This window comes from Ictidomys tridecemlineatus, chromosome X (genome assembly GCF_052094955.1).
Source record: "Ictidomys tridecemlineatus isolate mIctTri1 chromosome X, mIctTri1.hap1, whole genome shotgun sequence".
In the NCBI taxonomy this organism is placed as follows: Eukaryota; Metazoa; Chordata; class Mammalia; order Rodentia; family Sciuridae; genus Ictidomys; species Ictidomys tridecemlineatus.
The window spans coordinates 90,601,560-90,618,556 of record NC_135493.1 but is presented as its reverse complement, the minus strand read 5'-3'; the positions used below and the strand labels follow the sequence as shown (position 1 = coordinate 90,618,556).

The following is a 16,997-nucleotide window of genomic DNA, read 5'->3' as shown; positions in this document are numbered from 1 at the left end:
CCCCCAGGGCCCACTGATGGTATGTTAGGATTCACTTGTTAATTTTGGAGATATTCACTTCCCAGATCCTCAGCAGCCATCTCCTTCCCATAGTGTGTGTGTTCAAGGGCAGTTAACTAGGGGAAGAAAAGATAGCACTGTCTCCCTAATCTTGTTGGGGAGGGGGAGAAGGGGAAAGAGAGGAAAAATTTTTAAAAAAATAAGCCTTAGAGCAATGAGGGCTATATTCAGAAGGTGAAGGGACCACTGTTACAGTGAGGCTGAAATCATGGGACATGAGTGTGGCAGAGGGAAGCAGCTCACAAGACGATCAGAAAGCAGACAGAGATTCCATGTTCCAGATATGAAGTATATACCCCAAATCCAGGCCCCCGAAGCCCACCTCCTCCAGCCACACCCCACCTCCCTTCAGTTACCACTCAGTTCATCCCATCAGGGATTAATTCACTGACTGTGTTAAGACTCTCACAACCCAATAATTTCGCCTCTAAATCTTCTTACATTGTTTCACACATGAGCTTTTGGGGGATACCTCACATCCAAACCACAACCAACAAAACAATCAATCATTTCTAGTTCAGCTAAGGATTGCTATAATCACACCTAAAGAACACAAAACACAACAAAGGAAATAAAGCAATGAATGGTGTGGACAATATGAACATTTAGGATTATGTAAATAAACAGAGGGTATTAGGATTTGAATGTGTCCTCCAAAAGTTCACACGTGGAAACTTAATCCCCAAAGTCATATGTTAATGGTATTTGGAGGTGGGCTTTTGGAGTGTAATTAGGATTAGATGAGGTCAAAAGGATGGGGTTCCCAAGATAGCATCAGTGGCTTCATAAAAAGAGGAAGAAAGCTGGGTGTGGTGGCACATGCCTATAATCCCAGTGGCTCTGCTCCAGAGGTGAGGCAGGAGGATCATGAGTTCAAAGCCAGCCTTAGCAAAAGAAAGGTGGTAAGCAATTCAGTGAGACCCTGTCTCTAAATAAAATACAAAATAGGGATGGGGATGTGGCTCAGTGGCTAAGAGCCCCTGGGTTCAAACCCCAGTACCAAAATTTTAATAAAAGAAGAAGAAGAGGAGGAAGAGAGACATGAGCTATTATGTTATTATGTTTGATCTATCTCACCATGTGATGCCTCTGCCTTGTTATAATGCAGCAAGAAAGCTCTCACCAGATGCCAAGCAGATGCCACACCAGGCTCTCGGACTATCTAGACTCTGGAACTATAAGAAATCAATTTCTTTTTTTAATAAATTATACAGCATCAGATATTCAATTATAACAACAGAAAATGGACTAAGACCATGGTTCTTGCTGAGATGAACAGGAAATGGTTTAATGACAAGGAGGGATTAGAAACAAGTTGGGAGGGAAGACCAAGGGTCTAGATGGGAAGAGGAAGAGGCATCAGGCAAGTGAGGGGACAGATGAACTAATAATTGAATGGAAAAGTCCAAAATATATTCAAAGGACACACAGTGAGCCAGCTGGTTTAATTGGAGAGTTAGGCTTGTTTTCCACAAAGGAAAAAAGGATGCATTAGAAAGAACAATATTGTTGGGATTTTTCCAATAATGTTACACTCATGTGTTACTTGTATAATTTTAAAATACAAACAAAAAATTAAGGAAAGGAATGATAAGGTCAAGGAAAGCATCCAGATTCACAAGTATTAAGGCTGTGGCTGGTATGGAAAGCTTGTTGGTTCCAATAGCCCATAAAGCGAGTCCTTTTCCCTTTCCTACCTCCAAAAATAGATGGTAAAAAATCAAAATAACTTCTCAGCACCCCTGGTAGCAAAGGATAGCCATGTGAAACATTTTAGCATATAAAATGGAAGAAAGGAACCTATTTGGGATGAATGTCATTAAAGGACTCAGGCTCTTTTTATCTTTCCATTCTGCCATCTTCAGAGTATTGGCTTTTCTTTCTTAGATTTATGACCTCATGGTTACAAATAACTACTCACAAACATGTTTAAGATAAACAGGAAGGAGATGGAAGGGAAAATGATTCTTATGTAGGAAAACAAAATATTTCCCAAATAGGTTCAATAGTTAGTGGGAATAAATCAAAATAATCCTGTGATATGGTATAGTGGACACCTGTGGTTTTGTCTGCCTAGCAACCCCCACCACCATTAAATCTATGAGTTAATCAGCTTCCTGTTACTGTAACAAACACTGAGATAGTCAGCATATAAGATAAAAGGTTTACTTTGACTCAGATTTGGAGTTTTCAACCGTGATTGATTGACCCTGTTATTTTGGGGCTTGTAGTTAGGCTACATATCGTGGCAGGAAGTCTATGTTAGAGCAAGCTGCTCACCTCATGGTGGCCCAAAGAAGGGACTGGAGTCCTAATATTCCCTTCTGGCATAATCCCAATGGCCAGAACACCTCCCACTAGGCTCCATCTCTAAAGGTTCTAACACCTCCCAATAGCACCATGGGCTAGAAACCAAGCCTTGAACTTACAATCTTTTGGAGGACACCAATCCAAACCATAGCAGAAACTTTTTTGAAATATAACTTATGTATCATAAAATTCACTCATTCAAAATGTAAACTTCAAAATTCAATGGAGTTTAGTATTGGAGTTGTGTGGTCATCACAATAATCTAACATTAGAATATTTTCTTCATCCCCCCAAAGAAATCCCATACTCTTTGGTAGCCATTCCTCATTTTCTCTCCTCCCTTACACAATCCTAGACAACCAACCACTAATGTACTTTCTTTCCCTATAGTCTATTCTGTATATTTCACAAAAAAGAGATCATATAATATTTGACCTTTTGCATATTGTTTTTAACATAATGGTTTGGAGGTTCAACCATATATTGATGTATTGGTACTTCATTTTTTTTCTTTTTCTACTTCTTTATTTATTTATTGGTACTGGGAATTGAATCCAGGGGTGCTCAACCACTGAGCCACATTACCAGCCCTTCTTTTTCCCTTTTACTACTACTACTATTATTATTATTATTATTGAGACAAGTTCTTGCTAAGTTCCTTAGGGCCTCACTAAGTTGCTGAGGCTGGCTTTGAACATGGGATTACAGGTGTGTGCCACCATGCCCAGCACTTCATTACTTTTTTTTTAAAAGAGAGAAAAAAAATTTTTTAATATTTATTTTTCAGTTTTCAGTGGACACAACATCTTTATTTTATTTTTATGTGGTGCTGAGGATGGAATCCAGCGCCCCGTGCATGCCAGGCGAGTACGCTACTACTTGAGCCACATCCCCAGCCCCACTTCATTACTTTTTATGGATGAACAATCCATTGTATGTATAAGCCACATCTTATTTATCTACCTATCAGCTGAAAGACATTTGGGTTGATTCCATTTGGGGGAAATTATGAAGGATGCTGAGCTAGAAAGATAGCTCAGTGGTACAGTGAATACTAAGTATGCACAAGGCTCTGGGCCCAATCTCCACTACCCATTTTTTAAAAAAGATATGATAAAAATTATGAACAATGGTGTTATAAGCATTAATGTGCACATTTATTATGTGAGCATATGTCTTCTTTTCTCTTACATATATACCTAGGAGTTCTGTGTCATAAAGTATTAACTCTGTGTTCAACCATTTGAGGAATGACCAGACTATTTTTCATAACAGCAATACTACATTCTTACCATCAATTCATGAAGGTTCTAATTTCTCTTTATCCCCCCAACTTGGATTATCTGTTTTGTTATAGTCATCCTAATAGGTATGAAACAATATCTTATTTTAATTTTAGTTTGCATGCCTGTAATGAATACAGATGTTAAACATCTTTTATTGTGCATATTGTCTCTTTATACATTTTCTTTGGACAAATGTCATTTCAAATCCTTTGCTCCTCCCACCCCTTTTCCCTTTTTTTGGTACATGGGGTTGAACTCAGAGTCATTCTACCACTGAGCTACACCCCAGCCCTTTTCTTTCTTTCTTCTTTAAATTTTGAAACAAGATCTCACTAAATTGCCCAGACTGGCCTTGAACTTGTGATCATTCTACCTTGGCCTTCCAAGTAGCTGGGGTTCTAGACATACACAACCGCACCCAGCCTCCTTTTTTGTTTGGATTATTATCTTTTTATTGTTGAGTTTAGGGAGTTATTTATATATTCCCCAAATAAGTCCCTCATAACATATACACTTTGCAAATATTTTCTCCCATACTATGGACTGGCTGCCTTTTCATTTTTTAGATGGGGTCTTTTGAAGCATTAACTTTGACAATTTGTTGCAGCATTATTTGTAATAGCACAAGAGTGGAAATAATATAACTATACATCAAAAGGGGATGAATTGAATAAACTATTGTAAGTTCATACAATGGAGTAGCCCTATAGCTGTGAAAATAAGAAAAATAGCTCTCTCTACTTCTATGAAGTGATCTCTAAGATATACTCTTAAAATGAAAAAGGAATATGCCAGAGAATGTGTAGAGTATGCCACCATTTCTATAATAAAGGGGAAGCATGTAAACATATTTAAGAATTTGCTGATGTAAAAACCAAGGGAGAAAGGAGACAGGAGAGGAATAGCCCAAAGCTAAATAATTTTTTTAAGTAACTTATAGAGGGAGGGGAACAAAGTGGTAAGGTGTCAGGGACATGGATAAAAACTAGATCTCTCTGAAAGCATCTTACTTTCTAAATTTGACTTTGAACCAAAAAAATAATTTAATTAAGAATCAAAAGCACAATGAAATGAATGAAGTTAATTGGGTTTCAATTTGGTAACTTAACTACACTCCCAGCAATCAGTTAAATGAAATTAAAACCCAGCAATTTGACAGTACATTACTAGTGGGATATACTGTAAAAACAGAAAGAACTACAAAGAAATCTTAAACTATTTTTAAAACTCAAATTGCTAATAATGTCATTATTATTATTTTTTAAATATTTTGTTTTAGTTGTAGTTGATATAATACCTTTATTTTATTTTTATGTGGTGCTAAGGATCGAACCCAGGGCCTCACCAGTGCCAGGTGAGCGCTCTGCAGCTGAGCCACAACTCCAGCCCCTAATGTCATTATTATTAGTCAGAAACTATCATATGCATATATTTTTTATTTATGGTAAGATGGAACAATGAATAATTATGTTCACATCCTTGTGAATCAACATTTTCAATGCAAATAAAAGATAAATATTAAACCAAAGAAGTTAAATAAAAATCCTATAATCCTTAATTTGCATTGGAAATATGTTTGAACTTATGTTATATTTTATCATTGAAAATATATACATATTTTCAGGCTGGGCACAGTAGCACATAACTGTAATCCCAGCAGCTAGGGAGGCTGAGGCAGGAGGAACACAAGTTCAAAGCCAGCCTCAGCAAAAATGAGGCACTAAGCCACTCAGTGAGACCCTGTCTCTAAATAAAATACAAAATAGGGCTGGGGATGTGGCTCAGTGGTTGAGTACCCCTGAGTTCAATCCCTGCCACCACCACCCCCCAAAATAAATATATATATATATATATATATATTTATATATATATATATATATATATATATTTCTAGTCTCTATTTAAATGAATGAAAATGCAAGCCACAGACTAGGAGAAGATATTTGCAGCCCACATATTCAACAATGGACTTTTGTGCAAATTTTATTTTGGAGGTGCTGGGGATTGAACTCAGGGCCTTTTGCATGCTAGGCAAGTGCTCTACCAACTGGGGGCTATACCCCTAGCCCCCAGTTTTTTGATTTTTGTTTTTTTGAGATAAGGGAGATTGAACTCAGGGTCTTGCACTCACACCTGCTAGGCAAGTGCCCTAGCACTGAGTTACATCCCCAGGCCCCCAGAATATATTTTTTAAAACCATCAAAACTCAATAGTAAGGAAATAACCCAATTAAAAATATGTAGAAGACATGAATAGATATTTTACCAAAGGAGATATACCAAAGGCAAAGAAGTCCGTAAAAAGCAGTGCAACATGATAACTATTAGAAAAATAAAAATTAAAATCGAGATACACTACACGTCTATTACAATAGCTAAAATCTAAAATATTGACAATATCAATTGCTTACAAGGATTCAGAACAACAGGAACTCATTCATTGCTGATGGGAATGCAAACTGGAAGATAGCTAGAGGATTTCTTATAAAGTTAAACAAACATCCACCATATGGCCAGTTCCAACTTTATATGAAAGTCAAGTAGCCGGACATTCCTAAGAAAGCAATGACCATTTTGCTGAAGTCTTCAACTTCTTATATGTGTAAGCAAAGCTTTCCTTGTTTAACAGGTATGGCGAAAAAAGCCAGAAATTTCATTTCAATTGAAAATAAAATTCATATGCACTTATCACAAGTCTGATCCAGAATTGACTATTTATGCATAAATTTCACATTGGAAAGGTAAATATTATTCTTTCAGTTTCTTGAAGAATAGCACTCTTAGGTATGTATGCCTATAAAGAAATCAAGATTATAATTTTGTAACTGTCTATATTGAGCCGAATCACATCAGTCAGATTTTAAAAACTTTTAATTTTTATGTCCTGTATAAAATTGTCTTAGATTATATTTTTATTCATATTACTTTCTCAAATGATTTTAGTAGCTTTGTTCTTTATCATTGCCAACTTTTTTCTTTCTTTTTCTAGTACTAAGGATTGAAACCAGGGGTGTTCTATCATTGAGCCCCTTTTTATTTCTTCTTCTTTCTTTTAGTTGTAGATGGACACAATACCTTTATTTATTTATTTGCTTTATGTGGTGCTGAGGATCGAACCCAGGGCCTCAGACCTGTGAGACAAGTGCTCTACCACAGAGCTACAGCCCCAGCCCCTTATTTCTTATTTTGAGACAGGGTCTTACTAAATTGCCCAGGCTGGCCTTGAACTTGCCATCCTCCTGCCTCAGTATGCGGAGTAACTGGAATTATAGGTGTGGGCCACCATACACGGCGGAGGTAGGATTTGAATCCCTATGTGAAAAGCCCAAGTTACCAATACAGCATATTTCTTTTTTTTTTCCCCCATGGGTATCAGGGATTGAACTCAGGGGTACTTGACTACAGAGCCCCACCCCCAGCCCTATTTTGTATTTTATTTAGAGACAGGGTCTCACCGAGTTGCTAAGTGCCTCGCTATTGCTGAGTCTGGCTTTGAACTCACGATCCTCCTGCCTCAGCCTCCCTAGCTGCTGTAATTATAGATGTGTGCCACCACATCTGGCAATATAGCATACTCCTTGTTTCCAGCCTGCCAACATGTTTTCATGTTGTAAGTAGCTTGACTAAAATGAATTTACAACCTTTATTTAAATTACTTCAAGTGAACCCACTTCTTGAAAAAATAGATCCCACCATGGATTAAAACAGAAATAATAATCTTAGTTTATTTACCAGGAATGAATTATGCTGATTTATGAGGATTTTAAAAAATGTATGAAAAGGAAAAAAGCATAAACTAAGCCTTACTACCTGTTTTGTTGTTTCTCAAATACTGGGTAAAAGTCATTTTTTCATTTTAAACAGGAGAGAAAACTGCTCTTGCTCATACCATATGCCATTTATCATTCCTCATTAGCAATCCTAAACTATAAACTAGAGAGGACATTTAGGTCTACATGATTAAGGTAAAAAGGAAAAACATTAAGTAGGAAATTTTAGGATAAGAAGAAACAACCTGACATTTCCTCTACTCACACTTGCTTTAGAGTTGATGCCTTTTGTGGGAAAGGGTAAGTATAGTTGAATAAGTCACAGTGAAGTGAACAGATCCACAGAAAACTCTCATTCTTGACTCAGAGACAATTACTATTATTACAATTACTGTTAATAATAGTAATTAGCACTGATCATGCTAATGTACCATGAGTTATAGAAAATAAATTATAATTATACTTTATATAATTATATATGTATATATAATTTTATATAGTTTTATATTATATAATCATGTGTGTGTGTGTGTGTGTGTATATATATATATATACACACACACACACATACATGCTGTGGAAGTGTGTGGTTCTGAGGATGGAACCCAGGGACTTGCAAATGCTCAGCAAGAGCTCTACCACTAAGCTATATCCCCCATCCCTATAGATATAATTTCTATGAAGAAATTCCCTGAAGCTTAAAAATCATTTCAGGATTAAAAAAAAACCCAACTCCTGCAGAATTAAAAAAACAACAGTTGAGATTTGGAGTGATGACAACGACTTGGAGGCACAGTGGCACATGTTGCCTATAATCCCAACTACTCGAGAGACTGTGGCAGGAAGCTCCCAAGTTGAAGACCAGCCTGGACATTTTATTGAGACCCTGCCTCAAAATTAAAAATTAAAATGGCTGGGGATGTGGCTTAGTAGTATAGTACCCCTGGGTTCAATCCCCAGTACCATAAACAAAGGTGATAGTTGTCCAAGACTGTGAGTGTACTAAGCACCATTGAACTGTATACTTTTAAATTGTAATGGTTAATTTTGTTATGCAAACTGTACCTCAAAAAATTTTAGAAATCTCAAAATTTTTAAAAGATGAAGAAAGGCTGGTTGAGGTCTGTTAAGGCTTCTAGAAGGGTAGAGACTAGACATGGCCTTGAAAGAAGTTGGAGATCCAAGAGGTATGATAGTGCATACCTTTAATCCCAACTATTCAGGAGGTTGAGACAGGAGAATTACAAATTCATGGCCAGCCCTTGCAATTTAGTGAGACCCTGTCTCAAAATAAAATAAAAAATAAACAGGGCTGGGACTACCTCAGTGGTAGTGTACCCCTGGGTTCAATCCCCAGTATAATAAGGAGAAAAACATTTTTTTAAAAAAGTTGAAGACCTGAATTTAAAACACCAAGGCAAGCCTGTGTGGTGGTGCACACCAGTAATCCCAGCGGTTCTAATCCCAGCATCTCTAATGCCAGCGGCTCAGGAGGCTGAGGCAGGAGAATCATGAGTTCAAAGCTAGCCTCAGCAATGGCGAGGTACTAAGCAACTATCTCTAAATAAAATTCAAAATAGGGCTGGGGATGTGGCTCAGTGGTTGAGTGCCCCTGAGTTTAGTCCCCAGTACCAAGGAAAAAAACAAAAACAACACAGGCAAAAACTAGTAGAGGTGGCTCTAACAGGATTTTTTTCCAAATACTGCAACACAATAACAGCTATGTTTTAGTGCAGCCCAGTTCACATACACCCACATGCAGAGGTGCACATGCACATGAAAGAAAGAAACAATTCATGAAACAATATTTACTCTTCCCAAGCACAATACACTCTGATTGTGTTCTATTTACTCTTTTTTTCTTTCTACCTGTTTCTCCTTTTTAAGAAAAATGAAGGTCATGATTTATTAAATTTCTATTTTATTTTACTATTGTGAATTTCAATAATGTTCTTTCTTCTTAAAGGAGCATTTGCTTCACTATAAATTAGATAATGAGGGCTGGGGATGTGGCTCACTATGGAGTATTTGCCCACCATACTGGAGGCCCTGAGTTCCTTCCCCAGTACCACAAAAAAAGTAAGTAAATAAATAAATAAGCAGAGGGAAGAGTGAGCAGTTCCTCACTCATTAGAGGCATATCTGGACCAGCTATATAACCATCTGCCCAAAGTGCTATAGAAAAGATTTTTTCAGGTTTGGCTAGAAAGATCCCTTTTAACTTTAATATCCTATCATTTTGACAATATGCCTGAGATTCTCTTAGTGGAATACAAATCCAACACATAGACTGTTAGAAAAGGCAAAAAAGTTAGGAAGACTCTACAGTGTAGTTGTGATCTTTCCCTAAGGTTTTTAATTAATTCATATCAAAATAATTTTAGGGCTGGGGATGTAGTTCAGTTGGTAGAGTGCTTGCCTTGCATGCACAAGGTCCTGGGTTCAATCCCCAGCACCACAAAAACAACAAAAATAATAATAATAATAATTTTAATGTCACAAGTGGTACAAATGCTCATATTTTAGAAAGCACGATACTTTCTATATTTCAAAGACAGAAACAGAGGTTGTGCATCCCCCAGTTGCAGAGAAAAATCAATCTATTACTCATGACTGATGACTAGCAGCTAAGTAAGGAGAAAAACAAGTTCCTTTTTGATTTCTATGAAAAAGCAGTACCAGCTAGCTCATGTTGGAATTTTAAAGCCCAAACCATCAAGTAATTATGCTATCTATAGGAAGCCAAGTTTTTTCATTTCATATTTAATTCAGCAAGCTTGGGGGTGAGGAGATTAAAGGCCAAATAGTGGCTTTACTGATTTCTGACCATCCAATCTTATGACTATTTATAAGTCTGTAAAATTATATTAATCTTTTGCAACACATAGCACATGTAATACAATGATTTCTAAAATGTAGCCACCTGCTTTGGGAACATAGTAGGTAACACAAAAAATAATGATTTGTTGAATGACAGCTCAAGGTATCTAATAAGTGTACTGTTATTCTCTAGTTCACACACATCCCCATTGGTCTCAGGCAAAAAGTAAGTAAATACACAAATAATAATAAAATTAGTTTAATAAATAAAATATTGTTTTAAATATACTTATGAGTCTAGAAACACATTTACCCATATACACATGCTTGATTTGTGGCAGAGCTGGCTCAGCAGAGGAGTGGAGAAACAGGAACCTTTTCCAAAAATATTCCTGGATCAACTGAATATCCATGTGGGAAAAAAATACAACCTGACCCCTACCCCTTTCCTCTCTCTCTCTCTCTCTCTCTCTCTCTCTCTCTCTCTCTCTCTCTCTCTCACACACACACACACACACACACAAATGTATTCTAGTTAGATTGTAGATCTAAATATGAAAGGTTTCTAGCCAATAACATGACAAATATATTCATGATCTTGGTGTAATTATTTCTCAAATAGAAAACAAAAAGAAGTTTAATAAAGGAAATAACATCATCAGAAACATCATTATGGGGCTGGGGTGTAGCTTAGTGGTATGGTTCTTGTCTAGCATATGTGAAACCCTGGATTTGACCCCCAGCATTGCAAATAAAATAAAATGCAAACTGAAATTACCCTACCCCAAAAAAAGGAAAGAAAAAGAAAAAAGAAACCTACCATTAAGAGAGTGAAAAGAGCCAAGTGCGGTGATGCACACCTGTAATCCCAGTGGCACAGGAGGATTGCAAGTTCAAAGCCAGCTTCAGCAATTTAGGAAGGCACTAAGCAACTCAGTGAGACCCTGTCTCTAAAATACAAAATAGGGCTGGGGAATGTGACTCAGTGATCCAGTGGCTCTGGGTTCAATCCCTGGTTCTCCCCATCAAAGAAAAAGAGAGTGGATGAATGTACAAAAAAAGCCATGAAAATGTACAAATTACCTCTAAAGACAGCCACGGATTTGTAGACAAATCTAACAAGACATTTGTACGGATAAAAACTTCAAAAGCAAGCAAAATCTAATTATAATGATAGAAGCCAGGACAGTGGTTACATTTGGAGAGTAGGGAAAAAACAGGATCATAGGAAGAGTTACCATATAAAACATAAAATGCTCAATTAAATTTGAATTTCAGATAAACATAAATAGGTCCCATGCAATAATCATGTATTTTGTGGGGTGGAGGTAGCAGGGATTAACTCAGGGGCAGTTGACCACTGAGCCATATCCCCAGCCCTATTTTGTATTTTGTTTAGGGACAGGGTCTCCCTGAGTTGCTTAGCACCCAGCTTTTGCTGAGGCTGGCTTTTGACTCAAGATCCTCTTGTCTCAGCCTCTGGAGCTGCTGGGATTACAGGTGTGCGCCACCGCACCCAGTAGTATTCATGTATTTTTATTTGCTAAATCTGGCAACCCTGGTCAAGGTGGGGTACTTTTTGAGTACTGGTAATATTCTGTTGATGTTCATTCTGTGATCATCCATTCTACATTTTCATGTATATGTGCTATTCTTCACAATAATAAAAGTTTAAAAACCAAGCAAAAGTACACTTAGTATAATGTGGTAGATTTTTAAATATCTCATCCAAACTACTGTGTTTCCTTCCCACCCTTAATCAAAATGTGAGAGCTGTGATAATTCTGCAGGTGGTGGGCACCTATAATCAGAAGTGTTGCTAGGCCAAAAGCTGTAGGCTCTATTTTCATTTTTTTATTAAAAGTTATGTTTAGACAGCATGCTTCTTTATTTCTGGAATCTTCTTTTGTATCCTGCTTCTTGGGAGCTTTTCTTATTGGCATGGCTGGCTTCATCTTATCAAAGAGCAATGCTATGCTTGGGAGGCCAACCTCTAACCATTAGCCACAAAATGCACAATCTAGTGTTCAAGATTGGATTGATCAACCCATATGTGGGGATCCAGATCAGAATTCAGTGGCCCGAAGCTACAAATAAAACTGGGACTTTAGGGCCAGCAAGTTAGATACAGACACTGTTCAGAATTCATAGTCAGAAAACTTCAATCTTCCCGCTGCTTTCTAAACTGATCAGAGGTTTACACAAATACCTCGAGTGGCTTCATCTAATATCCCTCCCATCAGTGGGATATGATTTATTACTTATTATCTTCTCCTGTAGACCCAACTGGCAAACCCAAGTAAAGAAATAGTAACTCCATGCAAACAAAAGCCTGTAGCATTTTCACGGTGTTGTTTAAATAAGGTGCTATTTATTGCCAAGAATTCTTCAATGCTCAGCGTTTTTGTTTGTTTTTTTTTTTCTGTTGTTTTGTTTTATATCTTCATCTTGCCCTCCAAGGTTGGGTGTCTGTCTCTATAAATTTTGGTACTAAACTTTACAGATTGGTAGAACTCTTTCACCTGTCACCTACTCCCCTTAATTGTGTCAGGTTTCTTCAATTTAATAACAAACTATAATTAATTCTTCCAAGCAGGGTACTGAGGATAACAATTAGGTTTCTGGGCTATGAAGAAAGGTTGCCTGAAAGAAAACCAGTTTCACCACTGACATTGTAGCTCTGTGCCTCAGTTTTTTTAACTGTAAAATGGGAATAAAAATAGTAACTCTCTAATCTAAAGGACCATTAGGAGCATCCAGTGCCATGTAAATTGATTAATGCACAGCGCTGGCACATGTTAACTACTCAATGTTGTTTTTCATGATCACCATCACCGGCTACTTTTGGAGGTTCTGCCACCTATAAGGAAGGACCCTACTATATAAGGTATCTAAAAAAAAGGAAAGCATCCAGATGCAGAAAGTTTGGTCTCAGTTGCACCCAACCCAATGCCAGGAGGCCTCCCTGGGAGGTGTCATCGCCCCATCCCAGCCTAAACCCCGGGCTCTGATCGGGACCTCTGACCTGGGACTCCCTGGCTACTCACATCGCGTTTGAAGCTGTTGCCCGGCAGCAGCGGTAGAGCCATAGCTCTCAACTTCCCAGTTTCTAGGGTCCGACAAGCAGGGGTCGGCAGGCGGCGGCCGCCGTGGCGGCCTTGTTTAATCCCCACGTTGCCTGGAGACGGGAGGAGGCGTCATGGAAGGAGGAGGGGCTGGGGCTGGCCAGGTTCTCCGGGAGGGGCCGGGGCTCGGGGCGGGGCGGGGCGGAAACCAGCCCCGTGTACCCCTCCCCCACCCCCACCCCCACCTCCACAAACCGCCGAAGGCAGGTCTCCCAGGTCTCATCTCCTACGTAGACCAAGACAAACTCGCCATTCCCCGCCCTCGCCGCTTTCTGGTTTAACCTTTTCCATATAGAGCTCAAAGCCTTCCATGCATTTCAGTTTCTCCCATTATTGCCACTTTTTTTTTTTTTTTGCCATTTGACTATTAAATTTAGTGCAAATGCACAGAAAAGTTCAGAAAATAATATGACACCTGTGAACCCACTGAGCTGTCACACAAGTTAATGCTTTTCTATGTTGCATTTACATCAGCTTTTATTTTGTAATTAAAACATTCCAGATAATGTAAAACTACACACACCCACAACGAAAACCCATTCCAGCGGTAACCGACGCCTTCAGTTCCTCCTCTGTGCATTTTTATATTTGAACTGAACGCTTGTAAGGTCCAATCAGCGGTGGCCAGGAGCAGGGTCAGGTGGCACAAAATGCAACCTCTGTCACTCCATCATATACCTAAGATGCCCAGGCCAGCGACCTCCTCAATTCCTCCACCCTAGTTGCTCCCTGAGTCCTACAGGTTGGACACAGTGCTGTCAGTCACTCCTCTATTTCTGTTGACCCCCCCCCCTTGCATTATTTCTAGCTTAGTTCCCTTCTTTAAAAAGAAAAACAAGATCTCATTGATCTTGCCTCCAGAAACCATCCTTTTTGTAATTCATAATGCAACCATTGCTCTTCGACTTCAAGAATCTAGCTTTCCAGCCATGTTCAGAGAGGTAAATTCCCTTTGTCAAGGGGATGCCTACCAACACGCTCCATCCCTTCTTTGCCCCTTCCTCTGATCCAGCTCTGAGAAACCTCTGGCTGGTTCCAAAGCAGGCTCTGTTTCTTCTCTCCTGCATTGTGCAAATGACACCATCTTCTAGAAACACTCTTCCTCCTATATTCCACCTGAGTAAGCCCTTCTTGTCTTTCAGTGTGAAAGACAGACATGGAAGTTTTTGCTATCTTAAGGAAATGCCCCTTTACGTTCTTCCTGCTCCCTCCTCTGTCTGTATTAGGTGTCCATTGTAATTCAGACTTTCATTGCACTATATTGCAATTCTGTGTTTACTCCATGTTTCTTTAAATGCCTGTAAGTTCTTCTAGACCTTTGGATTCATCAACAATACCATAACTGTTTTTCTGTGTTTATAAAATTTACACATTCACAGTATAAGTTTCTGCTACCTTATTTTGTTTTGGTGCTGGGGACTGAACTCAAAGCACTGTGCTATGCTACTGCACTATACTCCTAACCCCTACTGCCTCCTTTTTCCCCCTAGGATCTGTTTTTGAGATTTTTATATATTGGCATGTGTAGATAAGAAGTCAGTCATTTTAAATGTGTTGTAGTTTCTAACATAAATCACTTATTCATCTGCTGTCATCTATTCATGACAATTAGGTTGTTTCCAATTGTTCACTAGTTAACAACGCTGCAATGAACATCATGCTCCTTTGGAGGCTACTTAAAGATGGAATTACTCACATACAGGAGTACATGACTTCAACATGACTAGATTTTGCTAAAGGATCCCTAGATTCAAGGACCAATTAGAATTAGTCCTCTTTCCCCCTCCATCATCAAGTATTATAATTTTGGGTATCAATGGGTATCATCAGTTTTATAATTTTGGACAGACACCTGAATAAATAAGTGCTATACCATTGCCATTTATATTTGTTTTTACCTAGTTCCTAATGCAGTTGATCTCCTTTTCCCCAAGGTTTAGTTACCTTCTTCTGTGACTCATCTCTTCATATTGTTTGGTAATTTTTCTATTTAATCATTTGTAGTATTTATTTATTTATATTTATTGGATACTAATCCTAGGTGTAACAAGTGTCTTCTCATTGTGGTTTGTCTTTTAACTCCAGATTTAGTGTGTTGGGGGGGGCTGTTTGTTCGTTTTTGTTTTGGTACCAAGGTTTGAACCCAGGGACACTAAAATCCTGAGCCATATCCCAGCCATTTTTTGTATTTTATTTAGAGACAGGGTCTCCAGGATTTACTTAGAGCCTCTTAAATTGCTGAGGCTGGCTTTGAACTCTGCAATCCTCTTGCCTCAGGCTCCCGAGCTGCTGGGATTAAAAGCATGCACTATCATGCCCTGCAAATGTTCCTTATTGTACATAAATTTGTCATTTTATCCTATTCAAATGTATCATTCTTGCCATTATAGTTTATGTTTTGTATGTGAATCCAAAATCTTTTACTACTTTCAAAGAACAAAGTTATTCTCCTAAAAGTTCTTACAAGCATTTTTAAAAGTTCATTTTCTGTTACTTTCCAAATTAGAATATTTTGAACTAATAGAAAAGTTCTAAGAATAGTCCAAATAACTCTCATGTACTTTTCATCCAGATTCATCAATTCCTCAATCCTTACCACATTTGTTTTATTATTCTCTCCATATATATAGTTTTTTCCATTGTAGAGTAAGTTGCAGACATTAAACTTTCTTTGTGATCTAATATCTGATCAATTTTTGTAACTATTCCATGTGCAGTTGAGAAGAAAAGCGTATTCTCTATTAGGTTCTAAAGTTCAGTGTAGATCATTAAGATCTATTTTATTCATTATGTTGCTTATCTTTTCTATATTTTTACTTATATTTCTGCCATTTGATCTTCTTTGCATTATAAGTCTTCTATTAGCTATGTGGGGGTATTTCTACCTTTATCTCCTTTCATCCATAGTCTTTTCTTTTTAAAGATGGTTAAGAGGCTAGGGATGTAGTCCAGTGGTAGAGCACTTGCCTAGCATGTGGCAGGTCCTGGATTTGATCCCTAGAACCACAAAATAAATAAAGATGGCTATTTCATGCCTACACTTTCAGTGTGAGATTGGCTTTTAACATTATTGTGTTTTGGGGCACACTTAGTTATTTGTTTGTCTAAATTCTACTCTGTTCAAAATCAGAATTGCAACTCCACTTACATACTTTTTGAAAATATCTATTTGCCATGTTTTATTTATTTATTTATTTTGTGGTGCTGGGGATGGAACTCAGGGCTTTGAACATGCTAGGCAAGCACTTTAGAGCTGAGCTATATTCCCAGTCCTCCCATTTATTATTTTCATTTACCTGGTACATCTTTGTACATACCTTTATTTTTAGCCTGTTTGAATTACTTTGGCTATATGTATATCCTACTTGGATCTTGCTTTGCAAGCCACACTGAAGATATTTTTCTTTCAGTAGATGAGCTAAGTCAATTCATTTATTACCAAGACTAATATTTTGTCTCAACTTCAATATTATTTTAAGTTGTAGTCACCATGTTTTACATGTATTTATTTACTGTTTCTTTTTTAAAAAATATTTATTTTTTTTAGGTGTAGATGGACACAACACAATGCCTTTATTTTTATTGGTGCTGAGGATCGAACCCAGGTCCCGCCCATGCTAGGCAAGC

The 16,997-nt window shown here is 37.8% G+C and overlaps 1 protein-coding gene across 1 annotated transcript in view; it reads right to left on the bottom strand.

The window, feature by feature from the left end:
* Efhc2 (EF-hand domain containing 2) overlaps positions 1-13,436 on the bottom strand; it is a 179,898-nt gene extending 166,462 nt beyond the window's left edge. Inside the window, exon 1 of the mRNA XM_021725577.3 lies at positions 13,293-13,436. Within this exon, the coding sequence (XP_021581252.1) occupies positions 13,293-13,334 (42 nt within the window). The 5' untranslated portion in view covers positions 13,335-13,436. The remainder of the gene's footprint in view (positions 1-13,292) is intronic.
* Between the last annotated feature and the right edge of the window lie 3,561 nt (positions 13,437-16,997).